We start from the raw sequence: 21,812 nt of genomic DNA, 5'->3' as shown, positions 1-21,812 counted from the left end.
CTGTAATTGTCGTTTTCTCTTGTTTTAACTGTAGTTGTCGTTTCCTCTTGTTTTAACTGTAATTGTCGTTTCCTCTTGTTTTAACTGTAAGTCTCGTTTCCTCTTGTTTTAATTGTAAGTCTCGTTTCCTCTTGTTTTAACTGTAATTGCCGTTTCCTCTTGTTTTAACTGTAATTGTCGTTTCTTCTTGTTTTAACTGTAATTGTCGTTTCATATTGTTTTAATTGTAATTGTCGTTTTCTCTTGTTTTAACTGTAATTGTCGTTTCCTCTTGTTTTAACTGTAATTGTCGTTTCCTCTTGTTTTAACTGTAATTGCCGTTTCCTCTTGTTTTAACTGTAATTACTTTCCTCTTGATTTAACTGTAGTTGTCGTTTCCTCTTTTTTTTAACTGTAATTGTTTTCCTCTTGTTTGAACTGTAATTGTCGTTTCCTCTAGTTTTAACTGTAAATGTCATTTCCTGTTGTTTTAACTGTAGTTGCCGTTTCCTCTTGTGTTAATTGTAATCGCCGTTTCCTTTTGTTTTAAGTGTAATTGCCGTTTCCTCTTGTTTTAACTTTAATTGTCGTTTCCTCTTGTTTTAACTGTAAGTGTCGTTTCTTCTTGTTTTAACTGTTAGTGTCGTTTCCTCTTGTTTTAACTGTTAGTGTCGTTTCCTCTGTTTTTAACTGTAATTGTCGTTTCCTCTTGTTTTAACTGTAATTATCGTTTCCTCTTGTTTTAACTGTAATTGTCCTTTCATTTTGTTTTAACTGTAATTGTTTTCCTCTTGATTTAACTGTTGTTGTCGTTTCCTCTTTTTTTTAACTGTAATTGTTTTCCTCTTGATTCAACTGTTATTTTCGTTTCCTGTTGTTTTAACTGTAATTGCCGTTTCCTCTTGTTTTAACTGTAATTGCCGTTTCTTCTTGTTATGTGTCTACTGACCGTCGTCTCCTGTTCCATGTTAAATGTTTTGTATTCTCTTTTTCATGTGAAATTGCCGTTTAACACATTTCTGGTCAAATGTGTAAATACCGCCCCATTTTGTTTGATGTGTTATGGCCGTTTTCCTTTGTTTTATGTTAAATGGCATTTTTGTAAGTGTTTAATGTGTAATTACCGTTTCTTCTTGTTTTATGTGCAATTGCTATTTCCGCCTGTTTTATTTACATTGGCCGTTCTCTCTTGTTTTAAGCGTAATGGCCGTTTCCTAGTGTTTTAACTGTAGTTTTCGTTTCTTCTTGTTTGAACTGTAATTGCCGTTTCCTCTAGTTTTAACTGTAATTGTCATTTCCTCTTGTTTTAACTGTAGTTGCCGTTTCCTCTTGTGTTAATTGTAATCGCCGTTTCCTTTTGTTTTAACTGTAATTGCCGTTTCCTCTTGTTTTAACTGTAATTGTCGTTTCATATTGTTTTAATTGTAATTGTCGTTTTCTCTTGTTTTAACTGTAATTGTCGTTTCCTCTTGTTTTAACTGTAAGTGTCGTTTCCTCTTGTTTTAATTTTAAGTGTCGTTTCCTCTTGTTTTAACTGTAAGTGTCGTTTCCTCTTGTTTTAACTGTAAGTGTCGTTTCCTCTTGTTTTAACTGTAATTGTCGTTTCCTCTTGTTTTAACTGTAATTGTCGTTTCCTCTTGTTTTAACTGTAATTGTCGTTTCCTCTTGTTTTCACTGTAATTGTCGTTTCCTCTTGTTTAAACTGTAGTTGTCGTTTCCTCTTGTGTTAATTGTAATCGCCGTTTCCTTTTGTTTTAACTGTAATTGCCGTTTCCTCTTGTTTTAACTGTAATTGTCGTTTTCTCTTGTTTTAACTGTAATTGTCGTTTCTTCTTGTTTTAACTGTAATTGTCGTTTCCTCTTGTTTTAACTGTAATTGTCGTTTCCTCTTGTTTTAACTGTAATTGTCGTTTCCTCTTGTTTTAACTGTAATTGTCGTTTCCTCTTGTTTTAATTGTAAGTGTTGTTTCCTCTTGTTTTAAATGTAAGTGTCGTTTCCTCTTGTTTTAACTGTAATTGTCGTTTCCTCTTGTTTTAACTGTAATTGCCGTTTCCTCTTGTTTTAACTGTAATTGTCGTTTCCTATATTGTTTTAATTGTGATTACCGTTTCCTCTTGTTTTAACTGTAATTGTCGTTTTCTCTTGTTTTAACTGTAGTTGTCGTTTCCTCTTGTTTTAACTGTAATTGTCGTTTCCTCTTGTTTTAACTGTAAGTCTCGTTTCCTCTTGTTTTAACTGTAAGTCTCGTTTCCTCTTGTTTTAACTGTAATTGCCGTTTCCTCTTGTTTTAACTGTAATTGTCGTTTCTTCTTGTTTTAACTGTAATTGTCGTTTCATATTGTTTTAATTGTAATTGTCGTTTTCTCTTGTTTTAACTGTAATTGTCGTTTCCTCTTGTTTTAACTGTAATTGTCGTTTCCTCTTGTTTTAACTGTAATTGCCGTTTCCTCTTGTTTTAACTGTAATTATTTTCCTCTTGATTTAACTGTAGTTGTCGTTTCCTCTTTTTTTTTAACTGTAATTGTTTTCCTCTTGTTTGAACTGTAATTGTCGTTTCCTCTAGTTTTAACTGTAAATGTCATTTCCTGTTGTTTTAACTGTAGTTGCCGTTTCCTCTTGTGTTAATTGTAATCGCCGTTTCCTTTTGTTTTAAGTGTAATTGCCGTTTCCTCTTGTTTTAACTGTAATTGTCGTTTCCTCTTGTTTTAACTGTAATTGTCGTTTCTTCTTGTTTTAACTGTTAGTGTCGTTTCCTCTTGTTTTAACTGTTAGTGTCGTTTCCTCTGTTTTTAACTGTAATTGTCGTTTCCTCTTGTTTTAACTGTAATTATCGTTTCCTCTTGTTTTAACTGTAATTGTCCTTTCATTTTGTTTTAACTGTATTGCCGTTTCCTCTTGTTTTTCTTGTTTTAACTGTAATTGTCGTTTCCTCTTGTTTTAATTTAACAGTAAGTGTCGTGTCCTCTTGTTTTAACTGTAATTGCCGTTTCTTCTTGTTTTAACTGTAGTTGCCGTTTCCTCTTGTTTTTTAACTGTAATTATTTTCCTCTTGATTTAACTGTAGTTGTCGTTTCCTCGTGTTTTAACTGTAATTGTCGTTTCCTCTTATTTTAACTGTAGTTGCCGTTTCCTCTTGTTTTAACAGTAGTTGCCGTTTCCTCTTGTTTTAACTGTAATTATCGTTTCCTCTTGTTTTAACTGTAATTGCCGTTTCCTCTTGTTTTAACTGTAATTGCCGTTTCCTCTTGTTTTAACTGTAATTGCCGTTTCTTCTTGTTGTGTGTCTACTGACCGTTGTGTCCTGTTCCATGTTAAATGTTTTGTATTCTCTTTTTCATGTGAAATTGCCGTTTAACACATTTCTGGTAGAATGTGTAAATACCGCCCCTTTTTGTTTTATGTGTTATGGCCGTTTTCTTTTGTTTTATGTTTAATGGTATTTTTGTTAGTGTTTAATGTGTAATGACCGTTTCTTCTTGTTTTATGTGCAATTGCTATTTCCGCCTGTTTTATTTACATTGGCCGTTCTCTCTTGTTTTAAGTGTAATGGCCGTTTCCTAGTGTTTTAACTGTAGTTTTCGTTTCTTCTTGTTTGAACTGTAATTGCCGTTTCCTCTAGTTTTAACTGTAATTGTCATTTCCTCTTGTTTTAACTGTAGTTGCCGTTTCCTCTTGTGTTAATTGTAATCGCCGTTTCCTTTTGTTTTAACTGTAATTGCCGTTTCCTCTTGTTTTAATTGTAATTGTTGTTTCCTCTTGTTTTAACTGTAATTGTCGTTTCCTCTTGTTTTAACTGTAATTGTCGTTTCCTCTTGTTTTAACTGTAATTGTCCTTTCATCTTGTTTTAACTGTAGTTGCCGTTTCCTCTTGTTTTAACTGTAATTGTCGTTTCCTATATTGTTTTAATTGTAATTACCGTTTCCTCTTGTTTTAACTATAATTGTCGTTTCCTCTTATTTAACTGTACTTAACGTTTCCTCTTGTTTTAACTGTAATTATCGTTTCCTCTTGTTTTATGTGCAATTGCTATTTCCGCCTGTTTTGTTTACATTGGCCGTTCTCTCTTGTTTTAAGCGTAATGGCCGTTTCCTAGTGTTTTAACTGTAGTTTTCGTTTCTTCTTGTTTTAACTGTAATTGTCCTTTTATCTTGTTTTAACTGTAGTTGCCGTTTCCTCTTGTTTTAACTGTAATTGTCGTTTCCTATATTGTTTTAATTGTAATTACCGTTTCCTCTTGTTTTAACTGTTATTGCCGTTTCCTCTTGTTTTAACTGTAATTGTCGTTTCCTCTTGTTTAACTGTAATTGTCGTTTCTTCTTGTTTTAACTGTAATTGTCGTTTCCTCTTGTTTTACCTGTAAGTGTCGTTTCCTCTTGTTTTAACTGTAATTGCCGTTTCTTCTTGTTTTAACTGTAATTGTCGTTTCCTCTTGTTTTAACTGTAAGTGTCGTTTCGTCTTGCTTTAACTGTGATTATTCGTTTCCTCTTGTTTTAACTGTAAGTGTCGTTTCCTCTTGTTTTAACTGTAAGTGTCGTTTCCTCTTGTTTTAACTGTAATTGCCGTTTCCTCTTGTTTTAACTGTAAGTGTCGTTTCCTCTTGTTTTAACTGTAAGTGTCGTTTCTTCTTGTTGTAACTGTAAGTGTCGTTTCCTCTTGTTTTAACTGTAAGTGTCGTTTCCTCTTGTTTTAACTGTAAGTGTCGTTTCCTCTTGTTTTAACTGTAATTGTCGTTTCCTCTTGTTTTAACTGTAAGTGTCGTTTCCTCTTGTTTTAACTGTAATTGTCGTTTCTTCTTGTTGTAACTGTAAGTGTCGTTTCCTCTTGTTTTAACTGTAAGTGTCGTTTCCTCTTGTTTTAACTGTAAGTGTCGTTTCTTCTTGTTTTAACTGTAAGTGTCGTTTCCTCTTGTTTTAACTGTAAGTGTCGTTTCCTCTTGTTTTAACTGTAAGTGTCGTTTCCTCTTGTTTTAACTGTAAGTGTTGTTTCGTCTTGCTTTAACTGTGATTATTCGTTTCCTCTTGTTTTAACTGTAATTGTCGTTTCCTCTTGTTTTAACTGTAAGTGTCGTTTCCTCTTATTTTAACTGTAATTGCCGTTTCCTCTTATTTTAACTGTAAGTGTCGTTTCCTCTTGTTTTAACTGTAAGTGTCGTTTCCTCTTGTTGTAACTGTAAGTGTCGTTTCCTCTTGTTTTAACTGTAGTTGTCGTTTCCTCTTGTTTTAACTGTAATTGTCGTTTCCTCTTGTTTTAACTGTAATTGTCGTTTCCTCTTATTTTAACTGTAAGTGTCGTTTCTTCTTGTTTTAACTGTAAGTGTCGTTTCCTCTTGTTGTAACTGTAAGTGTCGTTTCCTCTTGTTTTAACTGTAAGTGTCGTTTCCTCTTGTTGTAACTGTAAGTGTCGTTTCCTCTTGTTTTAACTGTAGTTGTCGTTTCCTCTTGTTTTAACTGTAGTTGTCGTTTCCTCTTATTTTAACTGTAAGTGTCGTTTCTTCTTGTTTTAACTGTAATTGTCGTTTCCTCTTGTTTTAACTGTAAGTGTCGTTTCCTCTTATTTTAACTGTAATTGCCGTTTCCTCTTATTTTAACTGTAAGTGTCGTTTCCTCTTGTTTTAACTGTAAGTGTCGTTTCCTCTTGTTTTAACTGTAATTGTCGTTTCTTCTTGTTGTAACTGTAAGTGTCGTTTCCTCTTGTTTTAACTGTAAGTGTCGTTTCCTCTTGTTTTAACGGTAAGTGTCGTTTCCTCTTGTTTTAACTGTAAGTGTCGTTTCTTCTTGTTTTAACTGTAATTGCCGTTTCCTCTTGTTTTAACTGTAATTGTCGTTTCTTCTTGTTTTAACTGTAATTGTCGTTTCCTCTTGTTTTAACTGTAATTGCCCTTTCCTCCTGTTTTAACTGTAATTGTCGTTTCTTCTTGTTTTAACTGTAAGTGTCGTTTCCTCTTGTTTTAACTGTAATTGTCGTTTCCTCTTGTTTTAACTGTAATTGCCGTTTCCTCTTGTTTTAACTGTGATAGTCGTTTCCTCTTGTTTTAACTGTAAGTGTCGTTTCCTCTTGTTTTAACTGTAAGTGTCGTTTCCTCTTGTTTTAACTGTAATTGTCGTTTCTTCTTGTTGTAACTGTAAGTGTCGTTTCCTCTTGTTTTAACTGTAAGTGTCGTTTCCTCTTGTTTTAACTGTAAGTGTCGTTTCCTCTTGTTTTAACTGTAAGTGTCCTTTCCTCTTGTTTTAACTGTAATTGCCGTTTCCTCTTGTTTTAACTGTAATTGTCGTTTCTTCTTGTTTTAACTGTAATTGTCGTTTCCTCTTGTTTTAACTGTAATTGCCCTTTCCTCCTGTTTTAACTGTAATTGTCGTTTCTTCTTGTTTTAACTGTAAGTGTCGTTTCCTCTTGTTTTAACTGTAATTGTCGTTTCCTCTTGTTTTAACTGTAATTGCCGTTTCCTCTTGTTTTAACTGTGATAGTCGTTTCCTCTTGTTTTAACTGTAAGTGTCGTTTCCTCTTGCTTTAACTGTGATTATTTGTTTTTATTTTAAATACATTGACATTGAGAATTTTGTGAAATATTATACAGATATATGGTAAGTATTGATATGATCACCCATTCGTTTTGATTTATATAAAAAGAAATTGAGAATGTGTCCCAATGGACACAGATGTTGTCCCCGCTTGCATACAATATTACAATGAGACTTTCCTCGAGAACTATAAAAGTGACGCTTGCCAAATTTGTACTTTATTTGAGTTTTTCTGTCATAAGTAATAAGGTTTCATAATGTTTGGATGAGAAAAATTCAACTTACAGAACTGAAAATACTGTTTTTGCAATTTTTCCATTGATAAACGATCTCAACTCGATAATGGTTGAAGTAACGCCACAAATATGCAACTTGATAGTTGTCTGGTTGTAATTAGCATTGTGTATAAGTTTTATAACATTTAGTTGAGTTAACTAAAGTTAGAGAACGGAATGAAAAATTTTGCGTTTTTTTCCATTTATAAAGGGGCATACCTCCAGAATGATAAGAGTGACGACATCAAAATTCAAACTTGATCTGTATTTTGTGATAATAAGCATTGTGTGTAAATTTCATACATTATTTGAGGCAAACTAACATTTTGTAAGTAAAAGAACGGAATCTAAATATTTTTTTTTTTTTTTTTCATTTATAAAGGGGCAACACTCTAGAACAGTTATAACAAGCACTGCATATATGTTTCATAAAATTAAGTACAGGCAAACTCAGGTTACAGAAGGGAAACCAATTTTGGGAAGTACGGATGGACGGAACACTTAATGCCCCCTCCATTAGGGCATCAACAAAATTCAGTCATACGTATTTAAGTTTATTGGAAAGTATAAGTTAATATGACAAACTACAATAGTATATAATATCTACAGTATAAACTACGTACTTGTTCCACTTCAAAAAGTAAGAAATCATTTGGTTTATTGAGGCTGTAGTATGAAAGAATTAAGAATATAAACACATTATCATGCTCTACTGCTTTTAAAGACTCCTTAAAAGACAATATACTATTAATTTGTTTTGCTTTGATAATTTCTTAGAATGTGTCAAAATAAATAAACAATTCAGTTATTTTCAGCTACGTGTCTACTAGTATTGAAATCTCATTTAAATCATTATTCAGAAATATGACCAAATGGAATAAATTATTTTGGTAAATATATAGATCTAAAATACATGTACTATACATAAAAAAAGAAGATGTGGTATGATTGCCAATGAGCCAACTCTCCACAAGATATCAAAATGACACAGACATTAACAACTATAGGTCATTGTACGGCCTTGAACAATGAGCAAAGCCCATACACATATACTCTATTTATAAGATGTAAGTGCCTTTTGTTTCTTTTGAGGTAAAAATATACAAAACTTCAAAATCTTTACTTTTTCACCTTTAGATACAGTAAATCTTTAAAACGCTCATAAAAATATTATAAAGAAAAAATAAATAAACACTATGCAATAAATATATACATGTATATACATCTATTGGTCTAAAATACATCAACATTATCAAAGCCTTTCATCAATATTTGATACAGATAACAATTAGCAAAAATATATAACTGGCTTTTATAATACATAAACATGATTTATTATTCTAAATTTACAGATTATATTCAAATATTCTGATTTATTCATTTGGCATTTTTAAATTTTTGAAAAAAATTATAGTAAATTAACAAAATTGTACGAACTTCAAGGAAAACTCAAAACCTAAAATTCTTAAAAAATATTTATCAGAACATTATCTTTATTTCCTTTTTTCATTCTTTTATGTTGTTTATTTATTTAAATTTCTACAACATTTCCATTCTCAAACAATAAAATTTAGAATATTTGTTTGTATGTTAAAACTTTGTTATATTTGCATCATACATATTTTTTCGGTCCTTCTTTTGAACATTCTACTTCGTTATATTTCTTTTTAAATGCATAATATATACCTATAGAAATGTGTAAGTATACATAATATATACCTATAGACATGTGTAAGTATACATAATATATACCTATAGACATGTGTAAGTATACATAATATATACCTATAGACATGTGTAAGTATACATAATATTTACCTATAGACATGTGTAAGTATACATAATATATACCTATAGAAATATGTAATTATTATTATTAAGTATACATAATATTTACCTATAGAAATGTGTAATTATTATTATTAAGTATACATAATATTTACCTATAGACATGTGTAAGTATACATAATATATACCTATAGAAATGTGTAAGTATACATAATATTTACCTATAAACATGTGTAAGTATACATAATATATACCTATAGAAATGTGTAAGTATACATAATATTTACCTATAGACATGTGTAAGTATACATAATATATACCTATAGACATGTGTAAGTATACATAATATATACCTATAGACATGTGTAAGTATACATAATATATACCTATAGAAATGTGTAAGTATACATAATATATACCTATAGAAATGTGTAAGTATACATAATATATACCTATAGAAATGTGTAAGTATACATAATATATACCTATAGACATGTGTAAGTATATTAAGTAGCTACGACTGATATCAATGAACTTACTAAAACTATCCTAACAGATATACATATACATGTTGTATTACTAACAATAACAAGATATACCTCTACTACAAATCATTATGAAAATTCAAATTCAGTGGTACATGTATCTGTTTTAAGACCTTTATGGGTAGTTTAACATGAAACATTTAAATACTTGACCTTTGATATAACATGAATATAAAAAAGGGAATTTACCATTATTACATAACAAAGGACTACATAATGACAGTTGGAACTTAGCTTTAAAATTAAACTACATTGTTATCATGATAATAAAATATAAGTCAGATAGAACTACCTTTTCTCTAATGTTGACCTTTACAGTTATTGTAACCTTCTTCAAACTATGTATCATCTTCAGGTTAAAAATGATACCATTACTTATAGTCATGGAGGAATGATTTGATTGATAAGTGTTTAACACCACTGTCAGCACTTTTGCTACCATTACTTATAGTCATGGAGTAATGATTTGATTTGATTGGTTGGTGTTTAACGCCACTTTCAGCACTATTAATACTAGTACTTATAGTCACTTATAGTCAGGGAGGTATGATTTAATTTGATTGGTTGGTGTTTAACACCACGGTCAGCCCTATTGATACAAGAACTTATAGACATGGAGGTATGTTTTGATTGATTAGTGTTTAACGCCACTGTCAGCACTTTTGTTACCATTACTTATAGTCATGGAGTAATGATTTGATTTGATTGGTTGGTGTTTAACGCCACTTTCAGCACTATTAATACTAGTACATATAGTCACTTATAGTCAGGGAGGTATGATTTGATATGATTGGTAGGTGTTTAACGCCACTTTCAGTACTATTAATACTAGAACTTATAGTCACTTATAGTCAGGGAGGTATGATTTGATTTGATTGATTGGTGTTCAACATCACTTTCAGCACTATTGATACTAGTACTTATAGTCATGGAGGTGTTTTGATTGATTAGTGTTTAACACCACTTTCAGCACTATTGATACCAGTTCTTATAGTCATGGAGATATGATTTAATTGATTGGTGTTTAACACCACTTTCAGCACTATTGATCCCAGTACTTATAGTCATGGAGATATGATTTGCTTGATTGATTAGTGTTTAACACCACTGTCATCACTATTGATACTTGTACTTATTATCATGGAGATATTATTATTATTATTATTTACAGTGCTTATATAGCGCCTATCTAAATAAACATTTACTCTAAGCGCTTTACAATGCATTTAAAAAACAATGATACAAGTACATATATATAAAATGATAAATAAACACAATTTAAAAAAAAAAAAAAAAAAAAAAAAAAAAAAGTATAACTCAAAATATAAAAATTAAAAAATTATTCATCAAATATAATTTTAAAATATAGATAAATTTCAATTTAAAAAATAAAATAAAAATAAAAATAAAAAATAAAATTAACAGAAGAGATATGATTTGAATGATTTGAGTTTAACGCCACCTTCAGCACTTTTGTTACCATTACTTATAGTCATGGAGATATGATTTGATTTATTTGTGTTTAACGCCACTTTCAGCACTATTGATCCCAGTTCTTATAGTCATGAAGTTATGATTTAATTGATTTGTGTTTAACGCCACATTATGCACTATTGATCCCAGAACTTATAGTCATGGAGATTCTGATTGATTTGTGTTTAACGCCACTTTTAGCACTATTGATAGTAGTACTTATAGTCATGGAGATATAATTTGAATGTTTGAGTTTAACGCCACCTTCAGCCCTGTTGATACTTGTACTTATAGTCATGGAGAAGTGATCTGATTGATTGGTGTTTAATGCCACCTTCAGCACTCTTCATCCCAGTACTTAAAGTCATGGAGATATGATTTAATTGATTGGTGTTTAACACCACTTTCAGCACTATTGATACCAGTACTTATAGACATGAAGATATGATTTAATTGATTGGTGTTGTCAGTACTATTGATACCAGTACTTATAGACTAGTCATGGAGATATGATTTAATTGATTGGTGTTTAACGCTACTTTCAGTACTATTGATACCAGTACTTATAGTCATGGAGATATGATCTGATTTGATTGGTGTTTAACGCCATTCTCAGCACTATTGATACTAGTACTTATAGTCATGGAGATATGATCTGATATGATTGATTGGTGTTTAAGGCCACTTTCAGCACTATTGATCCCAGTAATTATAGTCATGGAGATAAGATTTGATTTGATTGATACTAGTATTTAATAATTTTTAATTCACTAGGTTTTATTGAATAACAAGTCAATTTGAAATTTGCATTTGGGTTTAAAATTTTTACAATTTTACAATATCATAGAACTATTTTTTCCAAGAGCAATGAAGAGATTATAATGTATACATTCACAAATACATTGTTTTTCATTTTCAAATTTATCCAACATAACCTTTGTTATTATCTATATAATTTTTTTTTTTGCATATATCCATCAGTCAGAGATATAACTCTATAGGGTTATTACAGAAAATAACTAACGTGTGTTATTACAGATACTTTTCCTTAAATTTTCTAAATCTGTAATAACATATGTTTGTTATTTGTAAAACTATTTAATCTTTAGTGGACTCTAGGGAACTCTTGAGACTTTGCGCAGAAACTAAATGCATAGCATTGATAATTAATTTTTAAATTGAATTAAGACATTTTTGATTAACCATGGTTAATCAATGAGACAAGGCTATTAAGGAATTAACTTAGCTGTGATAACAAGGCTTAGTTATTAAAGGAATGTAACTTATTATATAAGACACTTGGGAATTACTGAGAAACTTGCGCAGAACCTCATTATATGCTCTGGTCATTATTTCTTACAATAAATCAAAATACATTGTAATTAAGCATGATTTATGTCTGAGCAAATGCTTTGAAGTGATATAGAGAAGCTGTGATAACACCCTTTAGTTATTACAGGCATATTTTTTCTGTAATAACATATAGGTGTACTATTCAAAATTGGAAAACTATGAACTGTTACATCTTTCAATAGCTAAGTATACATAAAGACAATAGTAATATCAATAGAACTTGTATACATTTTAACTAAACTTATGATGTATATTGTCCCTTTGAAACATGTAACATACGTATGTTATCACAGTTCTTTGATTTTTTAGTCCACAATAACAAATGTATGTTATTTTCCTGTAATAACCCTATAGAGTTATATCCCTGACTGTCCATCCATCTCTGTTTTTAGAGGGTGTTTACCTATTTTGCATACTGCTAGTCAATCTTTAAATGCTTTCGATTCCAAATAATTTGTTTATTTTTTTTATTGAAAACAGTATTTTCACAAAAATCTTTCCAATTATTCAGAAAAACAAGATATGTATATATGCATAAAAAGAGATTTATTAATATAGACATCAACCTAACAATACAATTAAGAAAAACAAAAACGAAACAAAACAGCTAACGGTTAATGGAAGTACAATGTATTGACTAGTGCCAATACTTCAAACTATAAACTATTTTCAGCTATACATGCTACATTTGTGCTATATGAGGGATTTTAATAAATGAAATTAAATGTATGAAAATGTCCAAATTCTAACAATAAAAACAAAACATCCTTTGCCACTTTCACTGGAATTGATCATTTTGACATAAAAGTTGATTTAATCCTTTTCCCTTTAACAATGATTCTATTTCTATATGTCCTTTCTCCTGTGCTACATTGAGAGAGTTTTTACCTTTAAAGTCACACTTATTGACATCAGCTGAATGTTGTAACAGTTCTTTAACAACATTAACATGTCCTTCCTGACTTGCCCAATAAAGAGAGGAACGTCCATCATCATCACAAAGATCAATATCAACATCATCACACTGAAGAAGAACACGTACAACCTCTATCATGTTGTAGTAACAAGCAACCTGTAATGGTGGGGTGCCATCATTCCTACACTTATTGACATCAGCTGAATGTTGTAACAGTTCTTTAACAACATCAACATGTCCTTCCCGACTTGCTATATACATAGGTGATACACCATTATTGTTACACTTATTGACATCAGCTGAATGTTGTAACAGTTCTATAACAACATTAACATGTCCATTATAACTTGCCATATACAGAGGTGATACATCATAATTGTTACACTTATTGACATCAGCTGAATGTTGTAACAGTTCTTTAACAACATTAACATGTCCTTCCTGACTTGCTATATACAGAGGTGATACACCATTATGTTTACACTTATTGACATCAGCTGAATGTTGTAACAGTTCTTTAACAACATCAACATGTCCATTCTCACTTGCTATAGACAGAGGTGATACATCATTATTGTCACACTTATTGACATCAGCTGAATGTTGTAACAGTTCTTTAACAACATTAACATGTCCATTCTCACTTGCCATATACAGAGGTGATACATCATCATTGTCACACTTATTGACATCAGCTGAATGTTGTAACAGTTCTTTAACAACATCAACATGTCCATTCTCACTTGCCATATACAGAGGTGATACATCATTATTGGTACACTTATTGACATCAGCTGAATGTAGTAACAGTTCTTTAACAACATCAACATGTCCATTATAACTTGCCATATACAGAGGTGATGTATCATAATTGTTACACTTATTGACATCAGCTGAATGTAGTAACAGTTCTTTAACAACTTCAACATGTCCATTCTCACTTGCTATAGACAGAGGTGATGTATCATAATTGTTACACTTATTGACATCAGCTGAATGTTGTAACAGTTCTTTAACAACATCAACATGTCCATTCTCACTTGCTATAGACAGAGGTGATACATCATTATTGTCACACTTATTGACATCAGCTGAATGTTGTAACAGTTCTTTAACAACATCAACATGTCCATTCTCACTTGCGCATAACAAAGGAAACCAACCATCCTCTCTACAATAATTAATGTCACTATTCCTACTTATCAACCATTTAACGAGGTCAACTGTACCCATATAACAACTTCCACCTAGTGCTATATCTTTCATGTGAATATCTTTGGTACAAACAAGGTCTTGTTGCATTGGTAGATCAAGTTGGTTTAAACGTGTTATGAAATTTTCAGTAAATGTTGTAGAATCCATGTTTCTGTTATGACATACACTGTATACATAACCGTTCTCCCAGTCCGTCAGTAACCTATCTATATATCTATTTATATAACTATCAGGTATTCTTATTACAAACTCTATTTCTGTGCCCATGTTATCTGTTATCTTCCAAAGAAATCTCTCCTCAATGAAATCAGTATTAGCATGATCAATGAAAATCTGTAACATCTTCTCCCCAAAGTACTTAGCCAGGAAATCAAACAATTTATCGTGGATTATTTTGTATGTACTATCCTCCTTGACCACATAGGTACCTTCGAGTATTTCCAGGGATTTCTTTAAACGTTTGATGGATGTTCCTTTATTCAGTTCACATTCTTCTAGTAAATCTTCTATCATTGCTCCGATCTTCTTATCTTTTGGTGACAAGTTTTCTTCTGTTAATGTGTTGTTAAACATCACACAAAGGACTAAGCTACAATACTGAATCTTACCAGCATCACTTTCTCCATACATGTGTACAAGTTGATCTTTGAAAACTTCAAAAGGATTGCTAAAAAAAGAGGTAACGCTTACATTCTTCTGGAGGTTCTGTTTATGATATAAGCTACATAAAAGTGGGAAAAAGTCATATTTTTCTGACAATTCCTTTACTTCATCAGTATTTTCCTTAAAGTACACTTCAGCTAAAGCAAATTTTTCAGCAGCACTAAGTTTGAATTCTTTCGAACTTAAATCAATGTTACACATTTTGAAAATAGAGAGATTCCTAAATAGTTCATCTTTGTAAACCTCCAATCTACATGTAGATATGATTTTACAACATTCGTATTCAAGAAGAAATATAATGTCATCAAGTCTTTGTTTCCAGTAAGTGTAAATTTGTTGATTAAGAGTATATCTGCCACAGACATCATCAAAGAAAAACAATGTTTTCCGCCTATGTTTAAACCATTTTCCAATATCTTCTGGTTTACTGCATGGAATAACAGTATAGCCATGTTTCGTCATCATGAGGGCAATGTGTTTAGAAAGAAAACTTTTTCCAGTGCCAGAATTTCCAACCAGGGTAACTGAACTTTGTGTCAAAACTTTTTGTATTACATGTTTCTCTGCTTCAGTGCTAACAAACTGTTGGTCATCCTTTTTCCACTGTTCCAAGCGTCTTTCGAACTGCTCTGTAAAATATGAAATTCAATAAATTAACTATATATATTTAAGTTCAAATTTCAAGGTGTAATAACACAAAAAATAAAGTATGTGACATCAAGTTTCATCATGTTCATGTATATTGTGTGTTTTGAAGCACCATATTTTGTTTTATTCAGTGTTCTAATAAAATATTTTTAAAACTTAAGATGATGTTTTTTTTTCTTCTATTCAAGGAAATGTGGTTTGAAATTAATTTAAAGTTAAATGGTAAAATTTCTTTACTAAAATCATACTGTTAAATGCCAGCTAAACAATGACTAATAGGGGAATATCAGTGGTGGTATTACCGGTAACCCTTAAGAAAAATACTCTATCGTGACAAATATTTTATTATCTATCATTGTTGTGACATTTTTCATGTTTTGTAGTAACTTCTGTGTGTTCACACTACATGGACATTAATAAGAGCTTTGTTTATTATTCCAACCCCATAGAAAAAGATGACAAAATTCCAGTGGAATTCCACTGGAAAGCCACTGGCAAAATCAGTGGATTAACCACTGGATTCCAGTGGAATTCCAGTGGAATCCAGCGGTAAAAAATGTCTGGCATTCCACTGATCTACTGGAATTCCACTGATTTACCAGTGGTAACTCCAGTGGAATGCAACAAGTTCCAGTGGAATTCCAGTGGTATTTTCTCTGGCATTCCACTGATCTACTGGAATCTTCACTGGTAAATCAGTGGAATTTCAGTAGATTCCACTGGAATTATCACTGGTAAATCAGTGGAATTCCAGTAGATTCCACTGGAATTATCACTGGTCAATCAGTGGAATTCCAGTAGATCAGTGGAATGCCAGACAATTTCTCTCCAGTGGAATTCCAATAAAAAATTGTTGTATTGAATAATTTGCGGTCACAGTACTTGTTTTGGAAATTAGGGTTTCAGTAAATCATGCATCATGCTAACTCACAGTTTAACAAAAACAACCATAAATCTTTGTGGTATGATCATTCTTTAATCTTCACTATAAAAAATTCATTTCTACTGAAAGTACAAATATAATGAAGCAATTATAATATCCACACTATAAAAATTATACTGCATGAAAATTCCAATTTAAATAAAAAACTAAAAAGTTATGAGACATAGGATCAGCGTTTTCTTCAGAAAATTTGTTCAAATGGGGAAATAATCACAAGCCCGCCTTGTTCTTAAATTGTATTAAAGAATACACCATTTTTGAAGGGGCATTAATTGAGAGGGATCTCCGTCATCCCTTGCTCTGACGAAAACCCCTGAGGATGCCCCTATTGTTTTCTACACCTCTGAAACCGCTTGGCCAATTGGAACCAAACTTGGTCACAAAAGTCTTTGAGCGGTCCCATTTCAAAATTGTATCCGTCATGTCCACACATGATCCAAGATGGATGCCATTTTGGGAAAATGTATTCAAAGATCTCCTCTTCTGAATCTACTGTACCAGTTGGAACCAAACTTGGTGACAATGGTCCTTAGGTGGTTTTCTTTAAAAATTGTATTCGACATGTCCACACCTGATCCATTATGGCCACCAGCAGGGAACATAGTTTAACATTGGACCCTAGGGGAAAAGATTGCTCATTTTGTTCCAATTTGTCAAAAAACATGGACGGTTGCTGCTGTTGGGTATCCAACAGGTTACCAGGTGTGCGGCTCCAGGCTCCAGGGAGCCTCTGGTTTTAGGCCTTATATATATTGTTTGTTCAATTATTACACGTTAATTTTGTATTTTTTTATTTTGTAATTAGAAATGTACATATGTCATTTGGGATCTATGCATTGTATCAGTATTTATGTTTATAATTCATATAGATTTACTTAAATTATATAAATTTAAAAAGGGCATGTTGTTTGTTATATATTATATTGTTTGTTCAATTATAACTTAATTATATGTACATTTAAAATAAGATATTTTTTTTTCCTTTTGATAGTCCCCCTGCGAAATGATTATGAATAATTCATGAATGTTCATGGATGATTCATGAATGATTCATGAACACAATTCATGAATTGTTCATAAAAGATTCATGAACAGTTAATGAACTAGACATGAACTACAAATGGACATGCATGTTCATGAACCAGTGAATAATGAACTATTCATGAACAGAAAGTGTTCATGAACTCTTTGGTTCATTAAAGTTCATGAACAAAAATAGTTCTTGAACTTTTATTATTCATGAATTGTTCATGATTTTATAGTTCATGAACACGCTTGTCCATTTGTAGTTCATGTCCTGTTCATGTATAGTTCATGAATTTTTTATGAATGATTCATGAATTTGTTCATGAAATATACCAGTCCATGAATCATTCATGAACACATGAACTACTGTGTTCATGAACTGTTCATCAGTAATTTAATTCATGAACATTGTTTGTCCACTTGTAGTTCATGAACTATTCATCTAAAGTTCATGAAATTATTAAAAAGGATTTTCTTGAATATTCATTTTTGTGTTATTATCATAAGTAAACTTCTCTTCCTGTCTGTAATTGAAATTGCTGGACTTCCAACTAGAAATGCTACATAACATCTTGGTGAAGTTGTTCTGCTTGAAATTCTTCCCAGTTGAACAGATCTTTTAATCAATAAATGCATCTAAGTTTCCCCCTGCAAAATCAAAAATCACTCCACAAAGAATCAAAAGTCCTTGATATTTGTTTTAAATAAACACTCAAGATTAAACAGTTTCTAACAGGTATAATACAATGTAATAATTTAATTTAATAATTGTTGTTTTTATTAAAATATCAATAGAGTAAGATTAATAACATGAATACTACTTGCCTTTTCATGACATTTCAAATAATGTACCCCCCCCCCCCCCTTTTCCCCTTTTAATTTGCCCACACACAATCATAAGAATGGCTGAAGCATGAATTATGTTTACCTTGAAATAAAATATATTGTACAAATCTATCAGTTATTCCTGAATGGAAAACATTAAACCAACACTGTAAAATGTAAAGGTTACTTTCACTTTCTGGTGTTTTATATTTATTATAATTAATCAATAATTATTATAATGCTTCAACAAATAGTTATTCAGCAAAAAAAAAAAATCAAAAATATATATAATTTACTTATCTGATAACAAATCTGCTTTATTTTGACAGCTATATTACTTCATCTTCATTTGTATTGTAAGCGTCAAAACCACCATTTTGCTGACGTAATTATGACGTTTTTCTATTCCCAGTCACTTGTAATCATTTGTCTGCATTGCAATCTTTTGTCAAAGTCATTGAAGCGTTTTACAATAGGTAAACGTAATTCATTAAATATGATAATTATTGACACCGGTCTGCAATGTTTGGGAAAGAATGAATTGTCATTAATCTGGGCTTTGTTTCCAAGTTCCTCTATGTGCCGTATGATGGTTAAGAAAGGCACATGTTTGAACTTGGAGAGACAATCAGAAATTACATCTTTAGAAGAAAGAAATTAAGTTTACCATTGTCATGATTGTAAAAACGAAACATGAGAAACATCTCCAGCTCAAAGTAAGTTACAAAACTTCAAAGTTAGTCCCAAATTTTGTATGACTCTCAAAATGTAACACTCTTCTGGTGTAGTATGAAAAAAAAAAAGAAAAAGGTGCTGAGCTAATTTCTGTTGTTCAATGAAAAGGAAATATTTTTTATGGACATACTTTTGCTTATAATTACTTAAGCTTACACTACATTTGTAAACACATTTGTATAACATGTATTGAAGTAATATGAGGCTCTACCTGCATGCTGTGAAAGGGAACTAATCAAATCTGTATGATTTTTTTTTAATTTTGCCTCTGCCATAGCAGAGGGGGCAATACGTTTTACCCTTGTCCCTCTGTATAGATGTACATGTACGTCCCAAAGTTGGTTTCAATTCTTTAAACTTTTGGGGAGTCGCAGCACAGCAAAAGTGAGTATATCCGTGGTTGTCGTTTGTTTATGTGTTATTTGTTTTTCATTCATTTTTTCACATAAATAAGGCCGTTAGTTTTCTCGTTTGAATTGTTTTACATTGTCTTATCGGGGCCTTTTACAGATGACTATGCGGTATGGGCTCAATGCTCATTGTTGAAGGCCGTACGGTGACCTACTAGTATAGTTGTTGATGTTTGTGTCATTTTGGTCTTTTGTGGATAGTTGTCTCATTGGCAATCATACCACATCTTCTTTTTTATATATTTATATTTTTAATGCTTTTTGATAAACAAACATGTACATGTATTTACACTTTTGCTATTCAACTGAATTTTGTCTCAAAATGATCTCAAGATCTGTAAATGAATAACCTGGAGGTCATGCTAAAAGCACTTTAATTGTGATGTCATAATACAATGTATAGATGTTTATGAGAACTTGTATGACAGTCAAATTTATGAATTTATTTATGAACTTAATGAATTCATTTATTCATTAAAAGTTCATAAAATGTTCATGAACATGTGTTATGAACAATTCATGAATATTATGAACTGACTCACAGTTCATTAAAGTTCAGAAAATATTCATGAACTGCATTTTATGAACTATTCATGAACTAAATTCATGAACAAACTTATTGAACTCATTATGAACAGTCATGCATTGTTCATGAACATTCATGAACAGTTCATGGTGGTTCATCATCAGTTCATGAATTTCATCTCGCAGGGGTCCAGTGGTATTCCACTGATTTTTTTTCCCACTGGTATTCCACTGATTTTTTTTCTCCACTGGTATAATTTATTCAAAATTCCAGTGGAATGCATCTTTCCACTGGAATTTCAATGGTAACTCCACTGGAATACCACTGGAATAAGTCATTCCAGTGTTGTCCAGTGGTATACCACTGGATTCCAATGGTATACCACTGGTTTCCACTGGAATACCAGTGATATTTTCTATGGGGAAAGCACTTATTTTCTGTGCGTTTTCATGTCAGTGTCGCAGATCTCTTAAATGACCCGAAAAATGAACTGTGACATATAATTTGAATTCTACCTTTTAGTCAAAATATAAGTAGTATAAAAGAAGTTGATACATTAATACAAACTAGAAAACTTACACCGCATTTTTTGTTGTCGTAGAAACAAATAATAAATAAAGATGCCAAAAAAAGCGAATCATTTTCCTTTTGTTTAATTTCATGGCGGCCAACAGATAGTTTGAAAATGGAATGAAAACAAAACATTTTTTGACACCAAATATCAATTCATGACATTGTTTGCTACCTTATTCATGTTTATATATTATTATTTTTTTTTTTTAAATTATTTGATAATAGATCAGCAGTTTAACTCCTCTTTCAGCCCTTTTGGCTATTTCGTGGTAGTCAGGTTTTATTAGTGTGCTCAGAGAGAAAGTTTTACCTTCGACAGGAACACTGACAATCCAAGTCAATTTAGAGTCCAGCACACCTGCCACAATTAAGGTTCAAACTTATACAACCTCAGTGTTGACAGGTTAGTAGTACAGTACTTAAAACTACTTAGACCACTTATCCACTGAGGCCCTTTTTTAATTCCAAGAACTTTATATGTTTACATATTTTGATAGTATTCTTGAAAACTGAGGCCAACAAATGAATTCTTACACCAGAAATTGATGCAGAATTTCAAGTCATACTAAATAAGCAAATTAAAAAACTGAAAATGGCAGCCAACAGATAATTTTGACACCATGAACCAATTTAGAATAGCACAATATACTTGTTTATCAATTAAAAGGTAGCTTGAAAGATGTTCCTCAAAATTTTGTATTTACAATATAAAACTCTCTACATATAACATGTATAATGTACAACAATTGAACACGTTGATATCTACCATTCTTTAAGCAATACTTTTGGAATAACTGCATTTAAAAAAGTTTATAGAAGGACAGACAAAGTAAAAAGTATAAAGCACATGTATCTTCGATACCAGCCTTATCAATCAAAACATATGTATTTTCCAGTTATATGTACTAAAGATGCCTTATTGTAGAATCAAATAACGTTCCAATGTTCTACATCAATAAACTTACCAAGAATGTGTTTAGGAATAATTTCATCGTGATCCATCAGAATATCTAAAAATATAAAAACAACAAACTATGAACATGGTACTCTCAGATTTGAACGTACTGTCTTTTGTGTTTTGTATTTATCTGGTGAGTTAATAGAAATACGAAGATAAGCCCTTTTAACTGATTTTTATAGTTTGTTCCTTATTTGTACTGTTACATCACTGTCCAAGTTAGGGGAGGGTTTGACACCGGCATACATGTTTAACCTCACCACATTATTATGTTCATACCCCAAGTCAGGATATCACTGAATGTCATTTTTTGCTGTGTATCATATTTCATACATAAATCAGGCTGTTAGTTGTCTTGTTAGAATTGTTTCACATTTGTCATTTCAGTGCCTTTAATAGCTTACTTTGAGGTATGGATTTTGCTCATTATTGAAGGCTGT

General features: G+C 31.4%; 1 protein-coding gene across 1 annotated transcript in view; it reads right to left on the bottom strand.

The window, feature by feature from the left end:
- Positions 1 to 12,463: 12,463 nt before the first annotated feature.
- Positions 12,464 to 21,812, bottom strand: part of LOC139527381 (uncharacterized) — an 81,684-nt gene continuing 72,335 nt past the window's right edge. Inside the window, exons 6-7 of the mRNA XM_071322794.1 lie at positions 21,380 to 21,424; positions 12,464 to 15,357 (exon numbers count right to left, since the gene is read on the bottom strand). Coding sequence (XP_071178895.1) covers positions 12,713 to 15,357; positions 21,380 to 21,424 — 2,690 coding nt within the window. The 3' untranslated portion in view covers positions 12,464 to 12,712. The remainder of the gene's footprint in view (positions 15,358 to 21,379; positions 21,425 to 21,812) is intronic.

This window comes from Mytilus edulis, chromosome 6 (genome assembly GCF_963676685.1).
Source record: "Mytilus edulis chromosome 6, xbMytEdul2.2, whole genome shotgun sequence".
NCBI lineage: Eukaryota > Metazoa > Mollusca > Bivalvia > Mytilida > Mytilidae > Mytilus > Mytilus edulis.
The sequence above is the reverse complement of the archived record's forward strand: the minus strand, read 5'-3'. Positions and strand labels throughout refer to the sequence as shown.